A 21,910-nucleotide genomic window follows, 5' to 3' on the forward strand; every position below is an offset into this window, starting at 1 on the left:
TATTGTATGCTATTCTATTTCAGGAACTGGATAATGCCTCATGTATATTAGCTCATGTAATCCTCATTAACAACTCTATGAGGTATATCTTTTCATCCCTCTTTACAGAAAAGGTGACTAGTGCTCAGAGAATTTAATTAACTACCCTAGCTTACACAGCAGCAAGCAGAGATTCAGGACTCTGAACCCACATCCACCTGATGCCAGGCCACGCTCTTCATTCCAGCCCTCTGCTGTTACCCATCCACCCCAATCTGCTATCAGCCTCTAAGTCCAGGGGTCAACTATAGCCCGAGGGCCAAATCTGGCCTGCTGCCTGCTTTTACAAATAAAGTTTTATTGGAACACAGCCCCTCTCCTTGTTTTATACATCATCTACGGCAGCTTTCACACTACAGTGGCAGAGGTGAAGGGTGTGACAGCCCGTACAGTGTGTATTGTCTAAAATAGTTACTAGCTGTTGTTTTACAGAAAAAATTGTGTCGACTCTTGCCTAGTGTAGACACTCTTGTGTTTATAGCTCTATCCCTTCCTGTCAGAGGGACAATACACATTCCTCGTGTAATTCACTCCCTTTCACCTTCCAGAGTCAAAGGTAAACTTTGATTTAGAACATATCAAAAATCCTTTTCATATAACTTGAGATTTTGGAAAGCAAGTGGTTTGGGGTACAAAAAAATCATAAGCAATATGATATAACATTTAATCAATTTCCTTTTTCGACTGACCAGAAGATACAAGTGATACAAGATACAGTTACCATGCCAAAAATTGCCCCAAATCATGAATAAATGTTGGCTCACACTACCTGTTATAAGGAATCTGGAACTAAGGGCTCTCAATTAATCTACTCCGCTCTTTGACTGCTTATTTATCAGATCGGGAAAGATAGATTTAATACTGCTTGCTTAAAATAGGTCCCTTAATTGGAAACATCACAGCATTTAGCTCACTTTATACTCGAGCAATTAAGAACAATTTGGAAAAGTGTTGTTGATTTTTTTTTTACACTATTGTCTCCTTGATTAGATTTCCGAAGACCCAGACAAAACAAATGACAATACTAGCTAGCACTACTGGTACAAATAAAAGCCCAACAGCCAGATTACTTACTGTGAGAAATGTGAGCCATCCTCATCCATTTCATCAGTGTCTCACGTTTATTTCCCTGTATCCTTGTCTCTTGTGTAGGTAAGTGGCAATACCTCTTATAAAAGGCATCATTTTGTACCTAGCTTTACACGATTATCTTTTCTCCAAATAAGCTAAATCAACAGAAGAAATTATTTTTCTTGATTAAGCACCCACATTTCTCTTGGGAGGGAACAAAACAAACAATTAATCTTTCCTGATTTGTTCTCAGAAGTCCCTGCCTCCTTAAACACAGGCTATCCAGGTACCTGTGGCAGCCAGTCGGCAGCAATTAGGCCTGAGCAGAAAATGAATGGACTCCAGGCTGAGGGCCTAATCTGCTGAGAGTCTGTGTGAGAGGGCAAGGTTTTACCAGGAAAATTCCCTTGTCGTTGGAACGCTGGCTCAAAATTACTACCTGACTTCAGCATAATTAACCAGGCTTGGGAATTTATATGAACTAAGTAATTGGAAAGAATTAGCAAGAGATATGTACATTAATCTTTACCAGTTACACAGTGCTTAATGAAATTAAGGGTCTTGTGCTCATTCTTGCCTTGCTTAGTTTGCACACTTTCTACTTCACCTGTAGAACAAGGAAAATATGTCATATGAAGATTAAAAAAAATTTTTTTTAGGGAGAAACTAGAAATAATCCCAAAACTCAACAGTAGACTCTTGGTTAAATAAATTATAATGTATCCACAGGATAGGGTAAAATATTATGAAGCCTTTATTAAAATTGTTTTTAAAAAGCATCTTTATCTATTAGAGATACATACTGAAATATTTATAGATGAAACTATGATATCTTGGAGTTTTTTCAAAATAACATGGGAGAGTAGGATAAAATACAGATGAGACTGCCCCTGAGCTGATAATGGTTGATTATCAACCATGATGCTGCATGATGAGTATTTGAGTTTATTACGTTATTCTGTCTGGTCTTTACATGCTGAAAATTTCCATAATAATAGTTAAAACATTAAAAAAAAAACCCTTCTCTTAGAGGAATATTTAACACATGAAAAATGTTTGTGATATATTTTTAAAAGAGTTTATAAAGCATTATAGATGATGTAACAAGTATTTTAAAATGTAAGATTAAAAATATGCATAGGAAGAAGACAAAGGAAGCACACTATAATTTTGAGATGTCTAAATCAGGGCTTCTCATCCTTGCCAATGTTAACATTGTGGGCCAAATGCCTGTTTGCTTGGGGCTGTCCTGTGCACTGTAGGATGGTTAGCTTCCCTGAACTACTCGCTAGATGCTAGCAGCACCCGCATCCTCAGCTGTGGTAACCAAAAATGTCTCTGTGCATCACCAGATGTCCACTGTGAGGTAAAATTGCCCCTGGTTCAGAACCAATGGTCTACGTGGAAGAATTACAGATAATTATTTTTATTCTTTTGTGTTTTTCAAAGTTGTTGAATATGAACATACGTGTAAATCAGAACAATAACAAAAAATACTGTAATATTAAAAATATATTAACCTGCAAGGAGAGAACTCTTGATGTCTGTGAAGAAATAGACTAAGATCAGAAAATAAATGGCCATAGAATAGATACATTATGATCTTCCTTTGATTAAACTACAGTCATCAAACTAAAAGTGAACCTCACTACAAAAGCCAGTTCTTTTAAAAATTCATGAATCCATCATATACAAATCTGATAAAATACAAAAATATCTCAAGAATGTCAGGCTTCCTAAAATCTTCTCTGAATAGAAAACTGCAGTAGTAAAGAGAGACTCAAGACCACTGTAGCTACCTTAAAGAAACTGACAGTCACAGAAATATAATGCTAGCTCAAGGTGTTAAGTTTTTGTCAGATAAAACCATCTACTTTTTAAGAGAAGTGTGAATGTGAAGAAAAAGTAATAGGTTGTCTGTCTTTCTCTCCACATGCATGAAATGGCATCACCAACTATTGGATACCTGTTTCTAGAAGGGGCTTTGAGCTGGACTCCCAGAAATGAGGAAAGGTCTGTGTGTTCTCACCCATTCTTTTTCTAGAAACAGCATCAGCCCTGAGCCCTGCCAAAGAACAGCAGGCTCGAGAGGAAGACTCAACCCAAAACACTCATCTTATTAACCCGGCGCTCTAGTTTAGGGCATTGAACCTTAGTTAATGACTACTGAGAGTATTTTTTATATCAGTACAGACTGCCAAACCAGGTGGTCAACACCTGATAATTCATAGATTTATAACTCCCAAAGTTGTAAGTTTTAAGCCTGATCAAAGCTTTGGGGCCACGGAGCACTGCAACACATATTTTCTTTCCATCTCCTTCTTTCACACAGGTTCCTCTCCATGAAATCATAAACGTTTCTGAGGCTCCTAAAACTTCTCAATTTGCCATTACTGATCTCACCTCCACTGACCCATCTGACCTGTGAAGGCTCATTATCCACAGTTATGTAGGACAGGCTTCCACCCGGCTTATCCACGGAAGGTGAGCAAGAATGCATCATCAGAAAATTTTAAATATTGGTTTATTTTTTTGAAAGGAAAGTGTACTGTGATCTTTAAAGAAATAACATGTATGCCTTCAGAAACTTATATTTTTCTGCACTAAAAATTATTTTAAACAAAGTATTATTTTGAGATCAATGGGAAGCAGGCAAATCACTGGGGAAAAAAGGCATTTGAAATTAAGCAGCACAATTCTCTATAATTAAAATGCAAAACCTTTAAAATATAGTATAATGAGAAGAAATATCATACATTGTCCTAAGTTATTAGAGTGTAGTTAGGCTTCATAAAGTGTTTTCAACTTAGCACAAAAAACTCTCACATAACCACCATAAAACCTAAAAATCTATAGCTTACTGCCTACAAAAATGAAATTTAATAACAGAGACTTCTAAAGTTTTTTTTTTTCCTTCACATTTTGTCAATTACTTCACCAATTATGATGACAAACTTGTCTGCCAAATTCTGGATAAGTGGTTAGGGTTTTCCTGCATGAAAAACCAACCACTGAAACAAAGTTATAGGATTTCTAACCGAGGACAAGAGAAACATGTATGCACAACAGAATCTGAAAACACTTGCTAGCCATGATGGATTTAAGTTATTAACAGATCAAAAAGAGATGGATGGTGGTCTGCTTTTCTTAATCTACATCATCATCTAGATCTATTTAAAGATAAGTGGTGCACTAACAAACTTGGTTAAGGTTTCGATAAAATCAGTAAAAATAATCTGCTCCCGTTACATTGAGTCTGTATCAATCAATAAAATCACTTGTACAAGGAAAGTACTGTTAAGTACTGACAGTCCCAGCCATTAATATTATTTAACACACTGTTCACAATCTTCAACGAGAACAAAGAACAGTTCGTCTCATGTTACGAGCAGGACTTTCACAGATACTCTTACTTCTATAGGCTTCTACAGGGGTTTTATGAAATTCAAACTGTACATCCTTCAGAAAAATACATAAGGTCTTCCACCATCCATAGTGGGGCTACTTAAGGCCATAGATTTCAGGCTTGATTTTCTTCAGTTGTTGAGGATAATAAAAGCTCATTATTTATTTTTAAAAAATACGTAAGGTCCTGTTCTTCAGTTGCAGTTTAAGAGAGTCATTTATAAGAAGTGAAGCTGCCATTACATCATTTCTTAATCTGTGAATTAAACTCAAAATTCTAAGGACCTGGGCTATAAGGGATAGGGTGGCCATCAGCTGGCACAGGGCTTCTCTGCTGTACTCCGAGTTTACTCAGTTTCCTTAAGGCCTTTACCGTGCCAACATCGGATTAAAAGAGAAATGCTCAATTAGTCCTCAGGCCGAGTTGAATGGCTAGGAACAGATATGCAGATGTATGACTTAAAAACCACAAAAATAAAAAGTGGAGAAAAATAAAGAATTATTTTACATAACAGATTTTTTTTACCTTTATAGATAGCTATGATTACATGAATAATAATAATGAGAAAACTCCTTTAAGAAGTAAAACTAACTTAGAGATTATTATAAATCTGACATCTTGATTAGAAACCTGTTCTAAACTTAATCTTTGCAGTCCTGACTGCTCACAATCCCAGCAGTTTGATAAGTGGTGGTTTGCAATTTTGCTGACATGAACAAGAGGAAGCTCCTTCTCTGGTAAGTGGAAAATGAAAACATTAAAAACAGAATCTCAGTTCAGTATAATTTAGTCTGTTGTTCTCAGCTCAATTATGCCTACCCTACAATTCTCATGGAGTGATTCCAAAACAAAAACCAAAAAACTTTGGGGGTCTATATAGGACTCCCCAAAAGAATAAAAGGCCCCCCAAAAGAATACTAACTGCTGGTACTTTTTAAAGAAGAAAAGGTGAAAATATATAAAGCCATAAAATGGCTTTTGGCCATAAAACAGATCCTTTTAGTAATTTAAGAGTAAAATGTCAAATTCATAAGTGGTTTACAGTTGTGAAAATTAAGTTCACAAATATACTCTAGTGTGGAAGTAAGAAAATATGGTTCACAAAATGTTTAAAGGCAACTAGTACAGAAACTGCTCATCAAGTGAAAGAGAGAACTTCTGAGAAGACAACACAGTGGTATTGGACACGCTGGCCTGAGGCTTCATGACCACCTGATTCTGGAGGTAACTGAGGCCTTGTCAAGCACTGGCATGTAGCAACAGGTGATGAGACAGCAAAGCAGCTGTTAACCCAACTTTTTTCAAAGGAAAACACTATTCCAGCATTTTAGAAGCAGTTTCTGCTGCATAATAGGGAAGAGGACCAAGTTACCACAGAATCTTGTCTTCAGTAAAGAAGCTCGTGGAAATGAAAGATAACGGGCTGGAAAACATGCCAGTGGAAGTCGGAAGGCAGCCTACTGTGCAAGAAAATGTCTTCTGAGGCACTGGGGGGTGGTTAAAAAGGGTCAAAGGCAAACTGAAGAGACTATTATTCTGTGAACTCCATAACATTAAGCCTACATACAGGCTATATAATTAAAAAAATAAAAGTTTAGGTCATGATGCAACCTCTTTGGGGATTATCTTGTGGGAACACTGAAGGTCTATTCTACACCGTGTGTGTACAAGTGTAACAGCTGCATTTTATAAAGGTGCATGTTCCAGCTTGGCTTGAGTTGAAATGCACTATCTGTACTACTAGTCACTCTCCACCACAGGTGGACCCTACCAGAGGTTCCTGCATAACCACAATCTCACCCCTAAATGAACAGAACATAAAATCCATTTTGATTTGGGAAGCAAACACTGTCAAATAAAATCTTATAGTCAGTAAAATAATTAAACTTGTTTTCCAAACCTCTCTGTGTATGTTTGAAGAATGTGTTATAGGAAAGTATGTAGTCTCCAATGTAGATCCTGGCTAACTGTGAAGAGTAATTTAGCATTTAATACTTACTAAGGCTCAGATTATCCTGGAAAGGAATCATTAAGATCCTAAAATCACATATCTCTATCCTGTGGACATGCTGTGAACTCTGTAACTTTGAGCATCTGGTTTGGGAGTGTATGGACAAAGGAAATGAAGATAAAGCCTAAGGTTTGCTCAAGGTAGGGGGGTGTGGAGGATCTAAAAGATGTAAAGCTGCTTTCTCCCCAGGGAAGGGGAGAATGAGAAACAAATCCACTGTGAAGAATGGTCCTGTGGAGTAAAGGGGAGGAGAAGAAATGTCCTTTGAGAACTTATAACCACAGTTTGGCCCCTTCACAAGTTTGCATCTAAATTAATGCCTTCTGGCGGTCAAAAAAAGCCCCTCAGCTATGAAGTCTCAGTAGACAATGCTCCTAGGTAACCAGCAAAGCAAAAAACAAACACACAAACAAACAAAAGACCCAAAAAAATCTCCACAAAACTCTGTGTAAATTCAGTTAAGTCCTGGTCAGTAAAAAAGAAAAAAAAAAAAAACCCCAAAGATAAAGATACTCAGCCAAAAATACAAAAACAAAAAAAACAAACCAAAAAACCCCACAAAAAATTTAAAAACTACACACATATACTATGAAGAAACAAAGCACAATGAGCAAGAACCAGCAGAAACAGCAGTGAACTTAGACCTATGAAGATATCAGTTATTACATTATCAGACTCAAAAAAATCCTCAAAAATATTAATTAAAAATATCTACAAAAAATACACCTAGATACAGAATAACTATAGTAATAAAGTTCTACAGTGAAATGAAATAACACCAAAGATAAAAAGAAGATTCTAAATGAATCAGAGAAAAGTGACAGATTACTTTCAAAAGGCAGAGAGGTAGTTCTAACTATGAATAAGAATTGTTTTACCATACAATACTTTGCATAAAGAACCTGGACGACCTCATTTCACTAAAACAATGTGAACAGTATTCTTTCACTTATCCTGATGTTTCTGTACCAAGATTTATTTGACAAATGCTTTACTTTACTTGACAAAAGGGTATACAAAAATGACTAGAAGGAAACAGATAATACAGAAATTCTTTTTAATTTTATTGATTTAGTCATTCTAGTTGGTATTTGTAAATCTAAAAATGAAAATATTTTGCAATTATGTAGCAAAGATATTAGCCACTGTCTCCTCAACAAAACTATTAACCATTCAGGTTTTGGACTTTAACAATGCATGTCCAAAGAAAAGAACCAGAAACAATGATACACTAGAACCTATTAGAGATGAATCTAAAATCTGGAATCAGTATCTACAAGATGGTTTATGTTTCATGTTCATGCATAGAAGCTGATGAGCAGTTAGGTGTACTGTCAAAGGATGCTGCCCTTTAAAAATCAGGAAAATATGGGCTAAGAATTTGGATTTGCTATGTTGAAATTCTGATAAAAATTCTAATGAAGTTGTCTTTCTTTTAATATGAATTGCTGTAAACTATTCATAAAATATCTTATAATCAGATAAAACTAAACATGGTCCATTGAATTCAAATGATAGGTGGTGATGACCATTTTTCCTGAGAAAATGAGAGTTAATGTGTCTAAAGAGATAAAATAGAGGTTTTAAAATATGAGCAAAAATAGAAGGACTATTAAAAGAAAAAACCCTAAAACCCAGTCAGATTAGGAAAAAAATAAAGCAAACAGAACTCACAGAAACAAAAAACCATAATATTAAAAAAAACCCCAAAAAAAACAAAAACCATAATATTAAATTCAAAAATCAATGGATGGAGTGTTGCGTTTGTAGACCCTGCTTCGTCCCGCGTTTAAGATGCCTCGTGGAAGCCGAAGCCACACTTCCCGCGTAGCCCCTCCGGCCAGCCGGGCGCCTCAGATGAGAACTGCACCCAGGCCAGCGCCCGCAGCTCAGCCACCAGCAGTGGCTCCACCATCTGCTGTTGGCTCACCTGCTGCTGCTCCTTGGCAGCCAGGTCTGATGGCCCAGATGGCAACCACTGCGGCCGGCGTGGCTGTGGGTTCTGCCGTCGGCCACACTCTGGGTCATGCCATCACTGGTGGCTTCAGTGGAGGAAGTAATGCTGAGCCCTCAAGGCCTGACATCACTTACCAGGAGCCTCAGGGAACCCAGCTGGCACAGCAGCAGCAGAATGGCCCATGCCTTTTTGAGGTGAAACAGTTTTTGGAGTGTGCCCAGAACCAGGGTGACCTTAAGCTTTGTGAAGGTTTCAGTGAGGTGCCGAAACAGTGCAGACTGGCGAACGGGTTAGCTTAATCAAGAAGTTCCAGTTGAAGGTATGAAAAATCATCTCTCATGACCAGGTTGATTTAGCATTAAAAATATAATTGATAGTGAAGATATAAAGTGTGAAGCCACCAGTTAACCACTCCTCAATCATTAGTAGCTTTTGTGCTTCAGGATTGCAGTGGAAGAGGGTATTCTCACCATATAGAAGCTCCCTGAGATGATACTGAGTTTGGGGCTAGGTGAATGTTTGTGTGGCCTCTTAAACATGCTTTTGTTTGTGAATTAATTAGAATAAAGTGATTTTATTTCCAAAAAAAAAAAAAATCAATGGATGGACTTCTACTTCCAATAAGGTGGAGTGGATATACTTTTCCCCATTCTTCCTGCTAAGTATTGGGTTGGCCAAAAAGTTCATTCGGGTTTTTCCGTGACATCTTTTTGGCCAACCCAATATAATTAAACCACTGCACATTGTATATAAAACAAACATAAAAAGATTATGAAAGGTTGAAGGAAGAAAGGAGACCTTCCAGGACTGAGGAATGACACAGTGGTGAGCTTTAGCTTTCCTGGGTTTTCATTTTGCCTCATATATCTTGACTTGGAGAAGCAAAAGCTAACAACCAGGAAATACCAACAGATGCAGACAAATAAGGCCCCAATAAAATCATGTTTCCTTTAGCAAAAGGACCATAAAAGAGGTAGCCTAGCAAGAAAGAAAACGCTCCAACCCTAAACCACTCTATTCCAGCCAAACACCACAGGAGAAACTGTGGCCCACCTCTACTCACGCCAGCAAAGTCCTGTGGGAAGCCTAGACTTCAACCCTTCTGAGGCTGGTAATGAAGAACCCAGCACTGGTGTGGTGTCAGAGAAAGCCAAGAAAGCAGCCAGGACTTTCATCCCCACCTGCCAGTAATGTGCCCCCACCTACAGGGTCAGTGGAGACCATGTGGGGAGCTGGAACTCCCATCCTCACAGCAGTAATGAGTAGCACCCCTCCCAACCCAGCTGTCAGTGATGTTAGGTAGGGAACCTGGTCTTCCATCTTCACATGGTTGAAACAAGGTGGAATCCCCTGCCTTGACTGAGCAGTGTCAGAGAAAGCCAGCTAAAACAGAAGGTTTAAATAAGATCCAGAGTCTCATAACATAATACAAAAATGTCTAGAATTCAATCAGAATCATTCATCATATCAAAAATCTGGAAGATCTCAAACTGAATGAAAAAGTCAATCATGCCAATATTGAGATGACAGAGATATGTTAAAATTATCTGATAATGGTTTTAAGGCAGCCATGATAAAAATGTTTCAAGAGTAATCATAAACATATTTGAAACAAAAGGAAAAAATAGAAAAATTCAACAAAGAAATAAAAAGTCTCAGTTCCCTGGTGGTCTAGTGGTTAGGATTTGGCACTTTCACTGCCATGGCTTGGGTTCAATCCCTGGTCAGGGAACTGAGAGCCCACAAGCTGTGTGGTGTGGCCAAAAAAAAAAAAAAAAAAAGAAATATAAAGTCTCAGCAAAAAATAAAAGCTATAAAGAAGAATCAAATGAGGATTTTAGAGCTGAAAAATACAGTAACATAAAGAAAAGGCTCAGTAAAAGGGTTCAGTGCCAGAATGGAAGGAACAGAGGAGAATCAGTGAACTGGAAGATAGAACAACAGAAATTATCTAATCTGACCAATGGAGAGAAACAGTAAAAATAAATTAAAAAGGGCTTAGGCCCTTGTGACACTATAATAAAAAATCTAACATTTCCATTATTGGAGTACTGGAAGGAAAGGAGAAAGAGGAAGGGGCTGAAAAAAATACCCAAAGAAATAATGGCTAAAAGCTTCCAAATGTAGCAAAAGAGATAAACCTACTGATTCAAGAAGTTGGGAGAACTCCAAACAGGAAAAACTTAAAAAGAAACGCAAACCAAGACACATCATAATTAAACTTCTGAAAACCAATAACAAAGATAAAATCTTGAAAACTGGAATTTTATTTTTATTTTTCAAGCACAAAATCTTTCCATATTTCTTCCTTCCTTTAACTAACATTTATGAAGTAACTATTCTGTGCCCAGAGCTGTTTAAATGCATGGACAGTATTTGAACAATAATACTGTTTCAGTAAACAAAATAAACAAAATACCTTGCCTTCACCATGCCAGAGGTTGAGGTAGGCACAGACTATGAAAACAGCCAGTTTAAAACAACATCTTACATATAGAGGAAAAACAATTAATACGACAGTGGATTTTTTATCAGAAACCACAGGAGCCAAAATGAAGTGTCACAATATTTTCCAAGTGCTGAAAAAAAACTGAACTGTCAACCCAGAATCTTACATCCAGGGTGATCAGACTTAAAACATTCTAAGGTCCTCGTAATGTTCAGCAGGAAACTAAAGATAATAGGTAACCATGAAAAGAACAGATACATACTAACAAGGGGGAAAATGGAAAGAGAAAAAGGGAAAAAAAATCTGCCACCAATCCAAAAGCAGGCAAGGAAAGAAACAATTCAGAAAAAAAGGGACTAATAAAAAAGCATGGAGAGGAAGGAGTCAAGATGGCAGTGTGCAAAGACTCAGAGTTCATGTCTCCCCACAACTAGGGCGCCTGCAGGACGCTGGGGGGGGGACCTTAATGCCCAAAGAGACAGAAGGAAACCCCAAGTGAAACAGTAGGATGTGGGGGGACTGAGGCGGGAGGAGAAGTGGAGGCCAGACAGGACCAGCGCCCCTGAGGGGTGGCTGAGAGGCAGAAGGGGTTCCCATGCCTGGAGGGACCCTTGGGGGCTTGGATCAGGGGGAAGCACACCCAGCGTATCCCCTGCCCAATCGGCCAGGGAAGTCTGCCCAGCTCTCGGGCTGGGTCCTATGCTCTCAGAGCCCCCCTCTGGGCCATGTTCGTCCTGGGGGCATAGGAAGGAGGCTGGGGTAAAAGCAGATAGGCAGGCGGGAGGGGCCCTCCAGGACTGAGGAGCAGGAGAGGAGTGGAGGGTGTTTGACCTGCCCACTTGAGCCCAGGAAGCCTGCTGGGCTCCCAGGTGGGGTCTCCCACCCTCTGAGACCAGAGGCGGGAGGCATACCTGGGCCCCTTCTGTTCCTTTGAGCCTAAGCCCCACCCCCACACCCCCCAGGGCCTTTTCCAGCCCTGTGGGTCCTAAGCATAGGCTCTGCACGCCCACCCAAACCCTGCCCCTGCTTAGGCCCCATGTGGCTTGTAGGAACTTGGTCACGAGCTGGGAGTTGGGTCAAAGCTCCTCAGGTAGGAGCTCTGAGTCCGAACCACTGGACTAACAGAGAACCTCAGACCCCAGGGAATATCTATCAGAGTGAGGGCTCCTGGAGGTCCTCATCTCGGCAACAAGACCCAGCTCTACCCAACAGCCTACAAACTCCAGTGTTGGAAGCCTCAGGCCAGACAACCAGTAAGACAGGAACACAATCCTACTCATCAAAAAAAAAAAAAAGATACAGCAAAAAAATACATCACAGATAAAGGAGCAAGGTAAAAACCTACAAGACCAAATAAATGAAGAGGAAATAGGCAATCTACTTGAAAAAGAATTCAGAGTAATGATAGTAAAGATGATCCAGAATCTCAGAAATAGAATGGAGGCACAGATTGAGAAAATACAAGAAATGTTTAACAAAGATCTAGAAGAACTAAAAAACAAACAAACAGAGATGAACAACACAATAACTGAAATGAAAAATACACTAGAAGGAATCAATAACAGGATAACTGAGGCAGAAGAACGAATAAGTGAGCTGGAAAACAAAATGGTGGAAATACTTGCCAAGGAGCAGAATAAAGAAAAAAGAATGAAAAGAACTGAAGACAATCTCAGAGACTTCTGGGATAACACTAAATGTAGCAACATTCGAATTATAGGGGTCCCAGAAGAAGAAGAGAAAAAGAAAGGGTCTGAAAAAATATTTAAATAGATTATAGTTGAAAACTTCCCTAACATGGGAAAGGAAATAGTCACCCAAGTTCAGGAAGCACCGAGTCCATATAAGATAAACCCTAGGAAAAACACACCAGACACATATTAATCAAACTAATAAAAATTAAATTCAAAGAAAAAACTATTAAAAGCAGCAAGGGAAAAACCAAAAATAACATACAAAGGAATCCCCATAAGGTTATCAGATGATTTTTCAGCAGAAACTCTGCAGGCCAGAAGGGAGTGGCAGGAGATACTTAAAGTGATGAAAGGGAAAAACCTACAACCAAGATTACTCTACCCAGCAAGGATCTCATTCAGATTCGACAGAGAAATCAAAGGCTTTTCAGACAAGCAAAAGGTAAGAGAATTCAGCACCACTGAACCAGTTTTACAACAAATGCTAAAGAAACTTCTCTAGGCAGGAAACACAAGAGAAGAAAAAGACGCACAAAAACAAACCCAAAACAATTAAGAAAATGGTAATAGGAACATATATATCAATAAGAACCTTGAATGTAAATGGATTAAATGCCCCAACCAAAAGACACAGACTGGCTGAATGGATACAAACACAAGACCCATATATATGCTGTCTACAAGAGACCCACTTCAGACCTGGGGACACATACAGACTGAAAGTGAAGGGATGGAAAAAGATATTCCATGCAAATGGAAATCAAAAGAAAGCTGGAGTAGCAATACTTGTATCAGATAAAATAGACTTTAAAATAAAGACTGTTATAAATGTTTATGCACCCAACAGAGGAGCACCTCAATACATGAGGCAAATGCTAACAACCATGAAAGGGGAAATCAACAGTAACACAATAATAGCAGGGGACTTTAACACCCCACTTACACCAATGGACAGATCATCCAAACAGAAAATAAATAAGGAAACACAAACTTTAAATGACACAATAGACCAGAGGGATTTAATTGATATTTATAGAACATTCCACTCAAAAGTGGCAGAATACACTTTCTTCTCAAGTGCACATGGAACATTCTCCAGGACAGATCACATTTTGGGTCACAAATCAAGCCTCGGAAAATTTAAGAAAATTGAAATTGTATCAATCACCTTTTCTGACCACAACACTGTGAGACTGGAAATCAATTACAGGAAAAAAACTGTAAAAACCACAAATACATGGAGGCTAAACAGTGCACTAAAAAATAACCAAGAAATCACTGAAAAAAACAAGAAATAAAAAAATACATAGAAACAAATGACAATGAAAACACGATGACCCAAAACCTACGGGACACAGCAAAAGCAGTTCTAAGAGGGAAGTTTACAGCAATTCAATCTCACCTCAAGAAACAAGAAAAACCTCAAATAAACAATCTAGCCCTACACCTAAAGCAACTAGAGAAAGAAGAACAAAGAAAACCCAAAGTCAGTAGAAGGAAAGAAATCATAAAGATCCAAGCAGAAATAAATGAAATAGAAATGAAAAAACAATAGCTAAGGTCAATAAAACTGAAAGCTGGGCTTCCCTGGTGGCGCAGTGGTTGAGAGTCCACCTGCCGATTCAGGGGACACGAGTTCGTGCCCTGGTCTGGGAGGATCCCACATGCCGCGGAGAGGCTGGGCCCGTGAGCCATGGCCGCTGAGCCTGCACGTCCGGAGCCTGTGCTCCACAACGGGAGAGGCCACAACAGTGAGAGGCCCGCGTACCGTGAAAAAACAAAACAAAACAAAAAAACCTGATAGCTGGTTCTTTGAGAACATAAACAAAATTGATAAACCCTTAGAAAAAAGGGAGAGGACACAAATAAATAAAATTAGAAATGAAAAAGGAGAAATCGCAACTGACACCACAGAAATACAAAGAATTATAAGAAACTATTAAAAACAACTATATGCCAATAAAATGGACAACCATGAAGAAAGGGACAAATTCTTGGAAAAGTACAATTTTCTAAGACTGAACCAAGAAGAATTAGAAAATATAAACAGACCTATCCCAAGTAATGAAACTGAAACCATAATTAAATATCTTCCAACAAACAAAAGTCCAGGACCAGATGGCTTCACAGGTGAATTCTATCAAATATTTAGAGAAAAGCTAACACCTATCCTTCTCAAGCTCTTCCAAAAAATAGCAGAGGGAGGAAGACTCCCAAATTCATTCCACGAAGGCACCATCACCCTGAAACCAAAACCAGAAAAAGGTATCACAAAAAAAGAAAATTATAGACCAATATCTCGGATGAACATAGATGCAAAAACCCTCAACAAAATACTAGCAAACAGATTCCAGAAACACATTAAAAGGATCATACACCATGATCAAGTGGGATTAATCCCAGGGATGCAAGGATTCTCCAATATACGCAAATCAATCAATGTGACACACAATATTAACAAATTAAGGAATAAAAACCATATGATCATCTCAATAGATACAGAAAAAGCTTTAGACAAAATTCAACACCCATTTATGATAAACTCTCTCCAGAAAATGGGCATAGAGGGAACCTACCTCAACATAATAAAGGCCATATATGACAAACCCACAGCAAACATCATACTCAATGGTGAAAAACTGAAAGCATTTCCACTAAGATCAGGAACAAGACAAGACACTCTCATCACTCTTTTTCAACATAGTTTTGGAAGTCCTAGTAGCCATGGCAATCAGAGATGAAAAAGAAATAAAAGGAATACAAATTGGAAAAGAAGAAGTAAAACTGTCACTGTTTGCAGATGACATGATACTATACACAGAAAATCCTAAAGATGCTACCATGAAACTACTAGAACTAATCAATGAATTTGGTAAGGTTTGCAGGATACAAAATTAATACATAGAAATCTGTGGCATTCCTATACACTAACAACGAAAAATCAGAAAGAGAAATTAAGGAACCAATCCCATTTACCATCGCAACAAAAAGAATAAAATACTAGGAATAAACCTACCTAAGGAGGCGAAAGACTTGTACTCAGAAAACTATAAAACACTGATGAAAGAAATCAAAGATGACATAAACAGATGGAGAGATATACCATGTTCTTGGATTGGAAGAATCAATACTGTGAAACTGATTATACTACCCAAAGCAATCTACAGATTCAATGCAATCCTTATCAAACTACCAATGGCATTCTTCACAGAATTAGAACAAAAAATTTTACAATTCGTATGGAAACACAAAAGACCCCGAAGAGCCAAAGCAATTCTTGAGAAAGAAAAATGGAGCTGGAAGAATCAGGCTCCCTGACTTCAAACTATACTACAAAGCTACAGTAATCAAGACAGTATGGTACTGGCAGGAAAACAGAAATATAGATCAATGGTACAGGATAGAAAGCCCAGACATAAACGCATGCACATATGGTCACCTAATTTATGACAAAGGAGGCAAGAACATATGATGGAGAAAACACAGCCTCTTCAATAAGTGGGGCTGGGAAAACTGGACAGCTACATGTAAAAGAATGAAATTAGTACACTACCTAACAGCATACGTAAAAATAAACTCCAAGTGGATTAAAGACCTAAATGTAAGACCAGACACTATAAAATGCTTAGAGGAAAAGATAGGAAAATACTCTTTGACATAAACCACAGCAAGATCTTTTTTGACCCACCTCTTAAGAGTAATGAAAACAAAAATAAACAAATGGGACCAAATGAAACTTAAAAGCTTTTGCACAGCAAAGGAAACCATAAGCAAGATGAAAAGACAACCCTCAGCATGGGCAAAAATATTTGCAAATGAAACAACGGACAAAGGATTAATCTCCAAAATATATAAACAGCTCATGGAGCTCAATATAAAAAAAACAAACAACCCAATTAAAAAATGGGCGGAAGACCTAAATGGACATTTCACCAAAGAAGACATACAGATGGCCAAGAGGCACATGAAAAGATGCTCAACATCCCTGATTATTAGAGAAATGCAAGCCAAAACTACAATGAGGTATTATTACCTCACACTGGTCAGAATGGCCATCATCAAAAAATCTAGAAACAATAAATGGTGGAAAGGGTGTGGTGAAAAGGGAATCTTCCTGCACTGTTGGTGGGAATGTAAATTGATACAACCACTGTGGATAACAGTATGGAGGTTCCTTAAAAACTAAAAATAGAACTACCATATGACCCAGCAATCCCACTACTGGGCATATACCTTGAGAAAACCACAAATCAAAAAGACACATGCACCACAATGTTAATTGCAGCACTATTTACAATAGCCAGGACATGGAAGCAACCTAAATGTCCATCGACAGAAAAATGGATAAAGATGTGGCACGTATATACAATGGAATATTACTCAGCCATAAAAATAAACGAAATTGAGTTATTTGTAATGAGGTGGATGGACCTAGAGACTGTCATACAGAATGAAGTAAGTCAGAAAGAGAAAAACAAATACCGTATGCTAATGCATATATATGGAATCTTAAAAAAAAAAAGGTACTGATGAACCTAGTGGCAGGGCAGGAATAAAGACATAGATATAGAGAATGGACTTGAGGACACAGGGAGGGGGAAGGGTAAGTTGGGATGAAGTGAGAGAGTGGCATGGACATATATTCACTACCAAATGTAAAACAGATAGCTAGTGGGAAGCAGCAGCATAGCACAGGGAGATCAGCTCGGTGCTTTATGACCAGCTAGAAGGGTGGGATAGGGAGGGTGGGAGGGAGGCTCAAGAGGGAGGGAATGTGGGGATGTATGTATGCATATGGCTGATTCACTTTGTTGTACAACAGAAACTAACACAGTATTGCGAAGCAATTATACTCCAATAAAGATCTATTAAAAACAAAACCAAAACATGGATGTTTGAACTAAGCCCAACTATATCAGTTATCATAAAAACATGTGGCAATTTTTAATATACCTTTCTTCTTATAGATTAAGCAGCCAAGTTATGATGTAAGAGATTTGCTTTAAAAACTTCATCTGATTTTACACAGTTCATTGTACTCAAGAATTCAAGAATACACATATTGCAAGCACACATGTTCAATTTTAACAGATGCTTCATGCACTACTGGAGAAGTTAAAAATACAATACTGTTTAATCCAGTGCAGACTTCTAACCAAACGGAACATTATACTGCATAGTATAATTTAAATAACGAACGAGGGGCAGGCTAGTCAGGTCAATAGGGTCTTCTGAAGACAGCACTCTGCATCTACTGTCTAACAAAACAGCTTAACTCCAGCTGTGGCAATGTTTTCTTTGAATGAACCTTTTTTTAGGGATTAATATTAGCTTCGATTATCTTTAGTCATGAGTTGCTATGAGCTATTTCTGTTCAGCTCCCAAAACTCACTGTACATTTAATTATTTTTCACTCCTTATGAAAAGGATGAAAACATAACTGTTTTTTCCTAAGTTAGTGACATAAGATGTGGGTCCCTTTCTCAGAAAGATAAATTTCACATTATTTCAACAAACAGCACAAGTGATGTACACAAAATTTCCGTGAAGAATCTTTGTCTAAAAATTATAAGAGCTTGCCATTTAAAGCTACTACTGAAGAATGGCAAGGGACCTGACCATTAAACCAGCCTCAAATAAATAAATGAAGCCACAGCTAAACCTCAACCTTGCTGACCATTTGTTTTTTCTTTCTGTAAGATTGTGGGCTTCATCTCTGATGTACTGAAATGTTGCCAGGTTATGTCTGGCATCAGAGGGTTTCTTCATTCGTTGTGCTCTGTCCTTGTGGAATCTTGTCTGTGTAAAGTCCCATATCCTCCAGTTTGGGGAAATTTTCAAGTGATTTTTCTTTTGATTATTCTCTTCCCTACTTTTGCATTTTCCCCTCTTCTTTCTCTCTGGGCCTCCAGAATGAAAGAGGACATTAGACTTGAATTGGTCTTCTGTGTCTCTTGTCTTCTGTTGCAACTTTTGTCTCTGTACTCTACGGAACAGTTTCCCAACTAGAGAGAGCAACCCAAATGTTTTCAATTGGAGAAAACAACTAATTCTAAGAATTCTCATGTGCTCTCCGATTGTTCCTTTTTCATAGTATCCTAGTGTCATCTTTTGGAGGTAATACCTTTGAGAAGTTCTCTAGATATATTACATCAATTTGTAAGATATATGTTGTGTTCTGAATTATCTCCTTCCTGAAGAGTCAGTGCTTTCATTCATCTTGGTCTTTTTCTTCAATGCCTGGTGATCCCTGGTTATCAGATCTCACTGCAGAAAGCAGCTTCGGTGGGCTTCCTCTGCTAGTAGGCCAGTAGGAGCGCTCCTCACAGGCTTCCTTCTGAGTGTGGGAAAGACGTGGTGGGCTTTTCCTTGAGGTAAGGGGATGGGGAGGGGGTTGCCAACTTGGGGGCCCTAATATCCACATCAGAAGCTTTAGCTTTCCTCAGCCATTCTGTTCAGTGTTTTGTTGTATTGTTTTATTTTCAAGAAAATAGTCTTACAAATTTTTGGTGTGGTCATAAACATCAGTATGTATTCTGTACAGAATAAGTGGCCTGAGCACCCGTCCCATGTGTACACCTTGAATGACCCACGTGTGTTCAGTTTCACTGCTCACCTCGGCCTCACCTGCCAGCTCTAGGTCCAGAAGCTGCGTCTCCAGCACAGCTGTGGGCGGGCCATCTCCCGCACCCACCGCAGCTCTCATGGCTGAGCTTGGGCCCTGCTTTTTGCTTTGTTGCACCTATTCACATGCTCCCAGAACATTCCATCTTCCAGGAAACTGTTAAAATGTTTTCTTCCTTTGACGAGGCCCTCTTTTCCTTGCCCATCCACCACCTAACTGTTGGGGTTTATTCCTTTTTAAGTGTTTCTTTTTTAAAATGACTTCTTTTTTTTAATAAATTTATTTATTTTATTTATTTACTTTTGGCTGTGTCGGGTCTTTGTTGCTGTGCACGAGCTTTCTCTAGTTGTGGTGAGCGGGGGCTACTCTTCGTTGAGGCACGCGGGCTCCTCATTACGGTGGCTTCTCTTGTTGTGGAGCATGGGCTCTAGGCACGTGGGCTCAGTAGTTGTGGCTCCTGGGCTCTAGAGTGCAGGCTTCAGTAGTTGTGACTCACGGGCTTAGTTGCTCCGCAGCATGTGGGATCCTCCCGGACCAGGGCTCGAACCCGTGTCCCCTGCATTGGCAGGTGGATTCTTAATCACTGCACCACCAGGGAAGTCCCTTCTTTTTAAGTTTTTATACTTTTGTTTCAGTGGGGTCTCAGGAAAGGTGGAAAGTCACTTCAAACCAGGAGATAAAACTATTATATAAACCATGTCTGATGGTCAAATCAGTTTGGGAAAACCAAATTAATTTATTCTTAAGATTTTTGTTTCTATGCAGATGACTTAACACAGAAAACAGATGTATACTCACAATTTTCAAAGGATTCTAAATATTCAAATCAAAGATTTAAAAAAAATCTATTGATCAAGGAAGTTGGGGATAGCCAATTAAATTGTGATGGTTTATGATTATATTTTCCTTTACTTTTATTATTATATCCTTAAGAAAAACTCTACCTCAAGGCTGAAAGTTTTCTCCTGATTTAAAAAATCTACAATGCATAACAAAAAGAGCCTATACTGGGAGTTAAGAAACTAAAATTCCAGTCCCATCTCTTTAACTAATGTACTTAGGAAGTGAGGCAAATTTCTTAATTCCACCGGACTTGTTTCTCCAACTCTAAAATAAAAGAGCGGTGTGGGCTAACTTAGGAAATGTGTGTTGAATCCATCCATGGTCTAGCGTGTACTAGTTGCTTCTTGAACAAAAGGAAGAGTTTTCTCTGGCCCTTCCAAGAGCTAATCTGCCTGTTTTATGGGTGGTAAACTGAGACCAGAGGGATGATCATGAACTTAATTGAAGGGCAGGAGACAAGCTGGACTAGATAAGGTCTAAGTTCCCTGTGAGCTTAAGATGCTATGGCTTGAGGGTATTAATACTTTCTTAGGTTTACGGGCCTGAACAGGGCCATCCTATGTACCTCAAGCTGAGATGCATTCGCTGCACGATAGTGCCTGCTGAGAAGTGCTAGTGGCACTTAAACTCAGGGGTTCAGACTGGTGCTGAGGGTGAGTGGGATTCTAACTGGAGTTACAAAGGTGAGTAGAAGGAACAGTGATAACTGTCTTACTTCCAAAGAGACTTAAACACCAAACGCTATCAAGAAATGACACCTAAGCCAGGGTTTTCATTTCACTGGCGGTCGATCAAGCATCCACACTCATCTTTGTAACCTCCATTTGGCTCCCAGGGCATGCAAATAGAATCAGGGGGAAGAGGGGGAAGAGGGAGAAGAGGGAGAAGAGAAAAAGTGCCCCTGAACTCCTTCAGGACTTAACTGACAACAAACTGAATATTAAACGCACAAGAGCAAACAAGCCCTCTCAGTCCTTCAACCACATCGTTCAAGCTCTCTTTCTGAGAATAGAAAATTCTAAGCTCAATTTGAGTGTCACTGTAAACTCCTCTCTATGCCAGATGATTTTAACCACATATTTATATCCAAAGTACAAACAACTTAAAATGTTTACACTGAGTAGTAATGGGAGTCATGTGTCAAATACAATGGTAGGAAAAAGAGCAAAGCTTTCTTCAGAACTAAAGCTTGAAGATATACAATATCTGTGGAAAATCTGGCTTACAAATTAGAACGCATTGTTTACCTATTCCATTTAATTATAGAGAATGTGCATTTTTACCCTTTGCATACAACATCTAATGTCTCGTTTTTTGGTTTGGTTTTGCTGTGCAGTGCAGCCCGAGGCTCTGGAAGTCTCATAGCTCCATATACAGAGTCTCAAGGCACATGGCCACACAGTTTCCTGTCATTTGTGGCCTCCACTTCCTTTAATCTCTCACTGCCAGGGAGAGGCAGTGAAGGATCCATCCACCACGTCCCAAAGCAGAACAAAGGCAGTGAAGAGAGCCCTCCTCTGTGGTTCAGAGGGCCTCCACGTGTCAGCTTTCCTATTTGAATACTGTAAAGACCAAGAAAACTGCAGGAGACCAGGGATGGACTCTTGGCATCTTTCTACTGGGACAGAGTCCTGTGAACTGATCGCTAAGTACAAGCCTGTGGTGACACCTTCTCCTCAGCTTCTAGTTACTAGTCATTCAGGCAAGACCAACCAGAAAAGCTCTGTAGAGGACACAGCATATGGCTTCACACAGTCCACAGTTGCCCGCCCAAATAAAATCCACCAAGGGTTAATGCTTAAGGGGGTGATGAAG

General features: G+C 38.9%; 2 protein-coding genes across 3 annotated transcripts in view; one reads left to right on the forward strand and one right to left on the reverse strand.

Annotated features, from left to right (window-relative positions):
* SNX24 (sorting nexin 24) overlaps positions 1-21,910 on the reverse strand; it is a 162,834-nt gene that overhangs the window by 39,701 nt on the left and 101,223 nt on the right. The gene's annotated exons all lie outside the window — the stretch shown is intronic.
* Positions 8,261-9,080, forward strand: LOC101289883 (coiled-coil-helix-coiled-coil-helix domain-containing protein 2-like). Its single transcript, XM_033423728.2, has one exon. The coding sequence runs from the start codon at positions 8,322-8,324 to the stop codon at positions 8,781-8,783; it is 462 nt and encodes a 153-aa protein (XP_033279619.1). The 5' UTR covers positions 8,261-8,321; the 3' UTR covers positions 8,784-9,080.

The sequence above is a fragment of the Orcinus orca genome, chromosome 3 (assembly GCF_937001465.1).
Source record: "Orcinus orca chromosome 3, mOrcOrc1.1, whole genome shotgun sequence".
Classification (NCBI taxonomy): Eukaryota; Metazoa; Chordata; class Mammalia; order Artiodactyla; family Delphinidae; genus Orcinus; species Orcinus orca.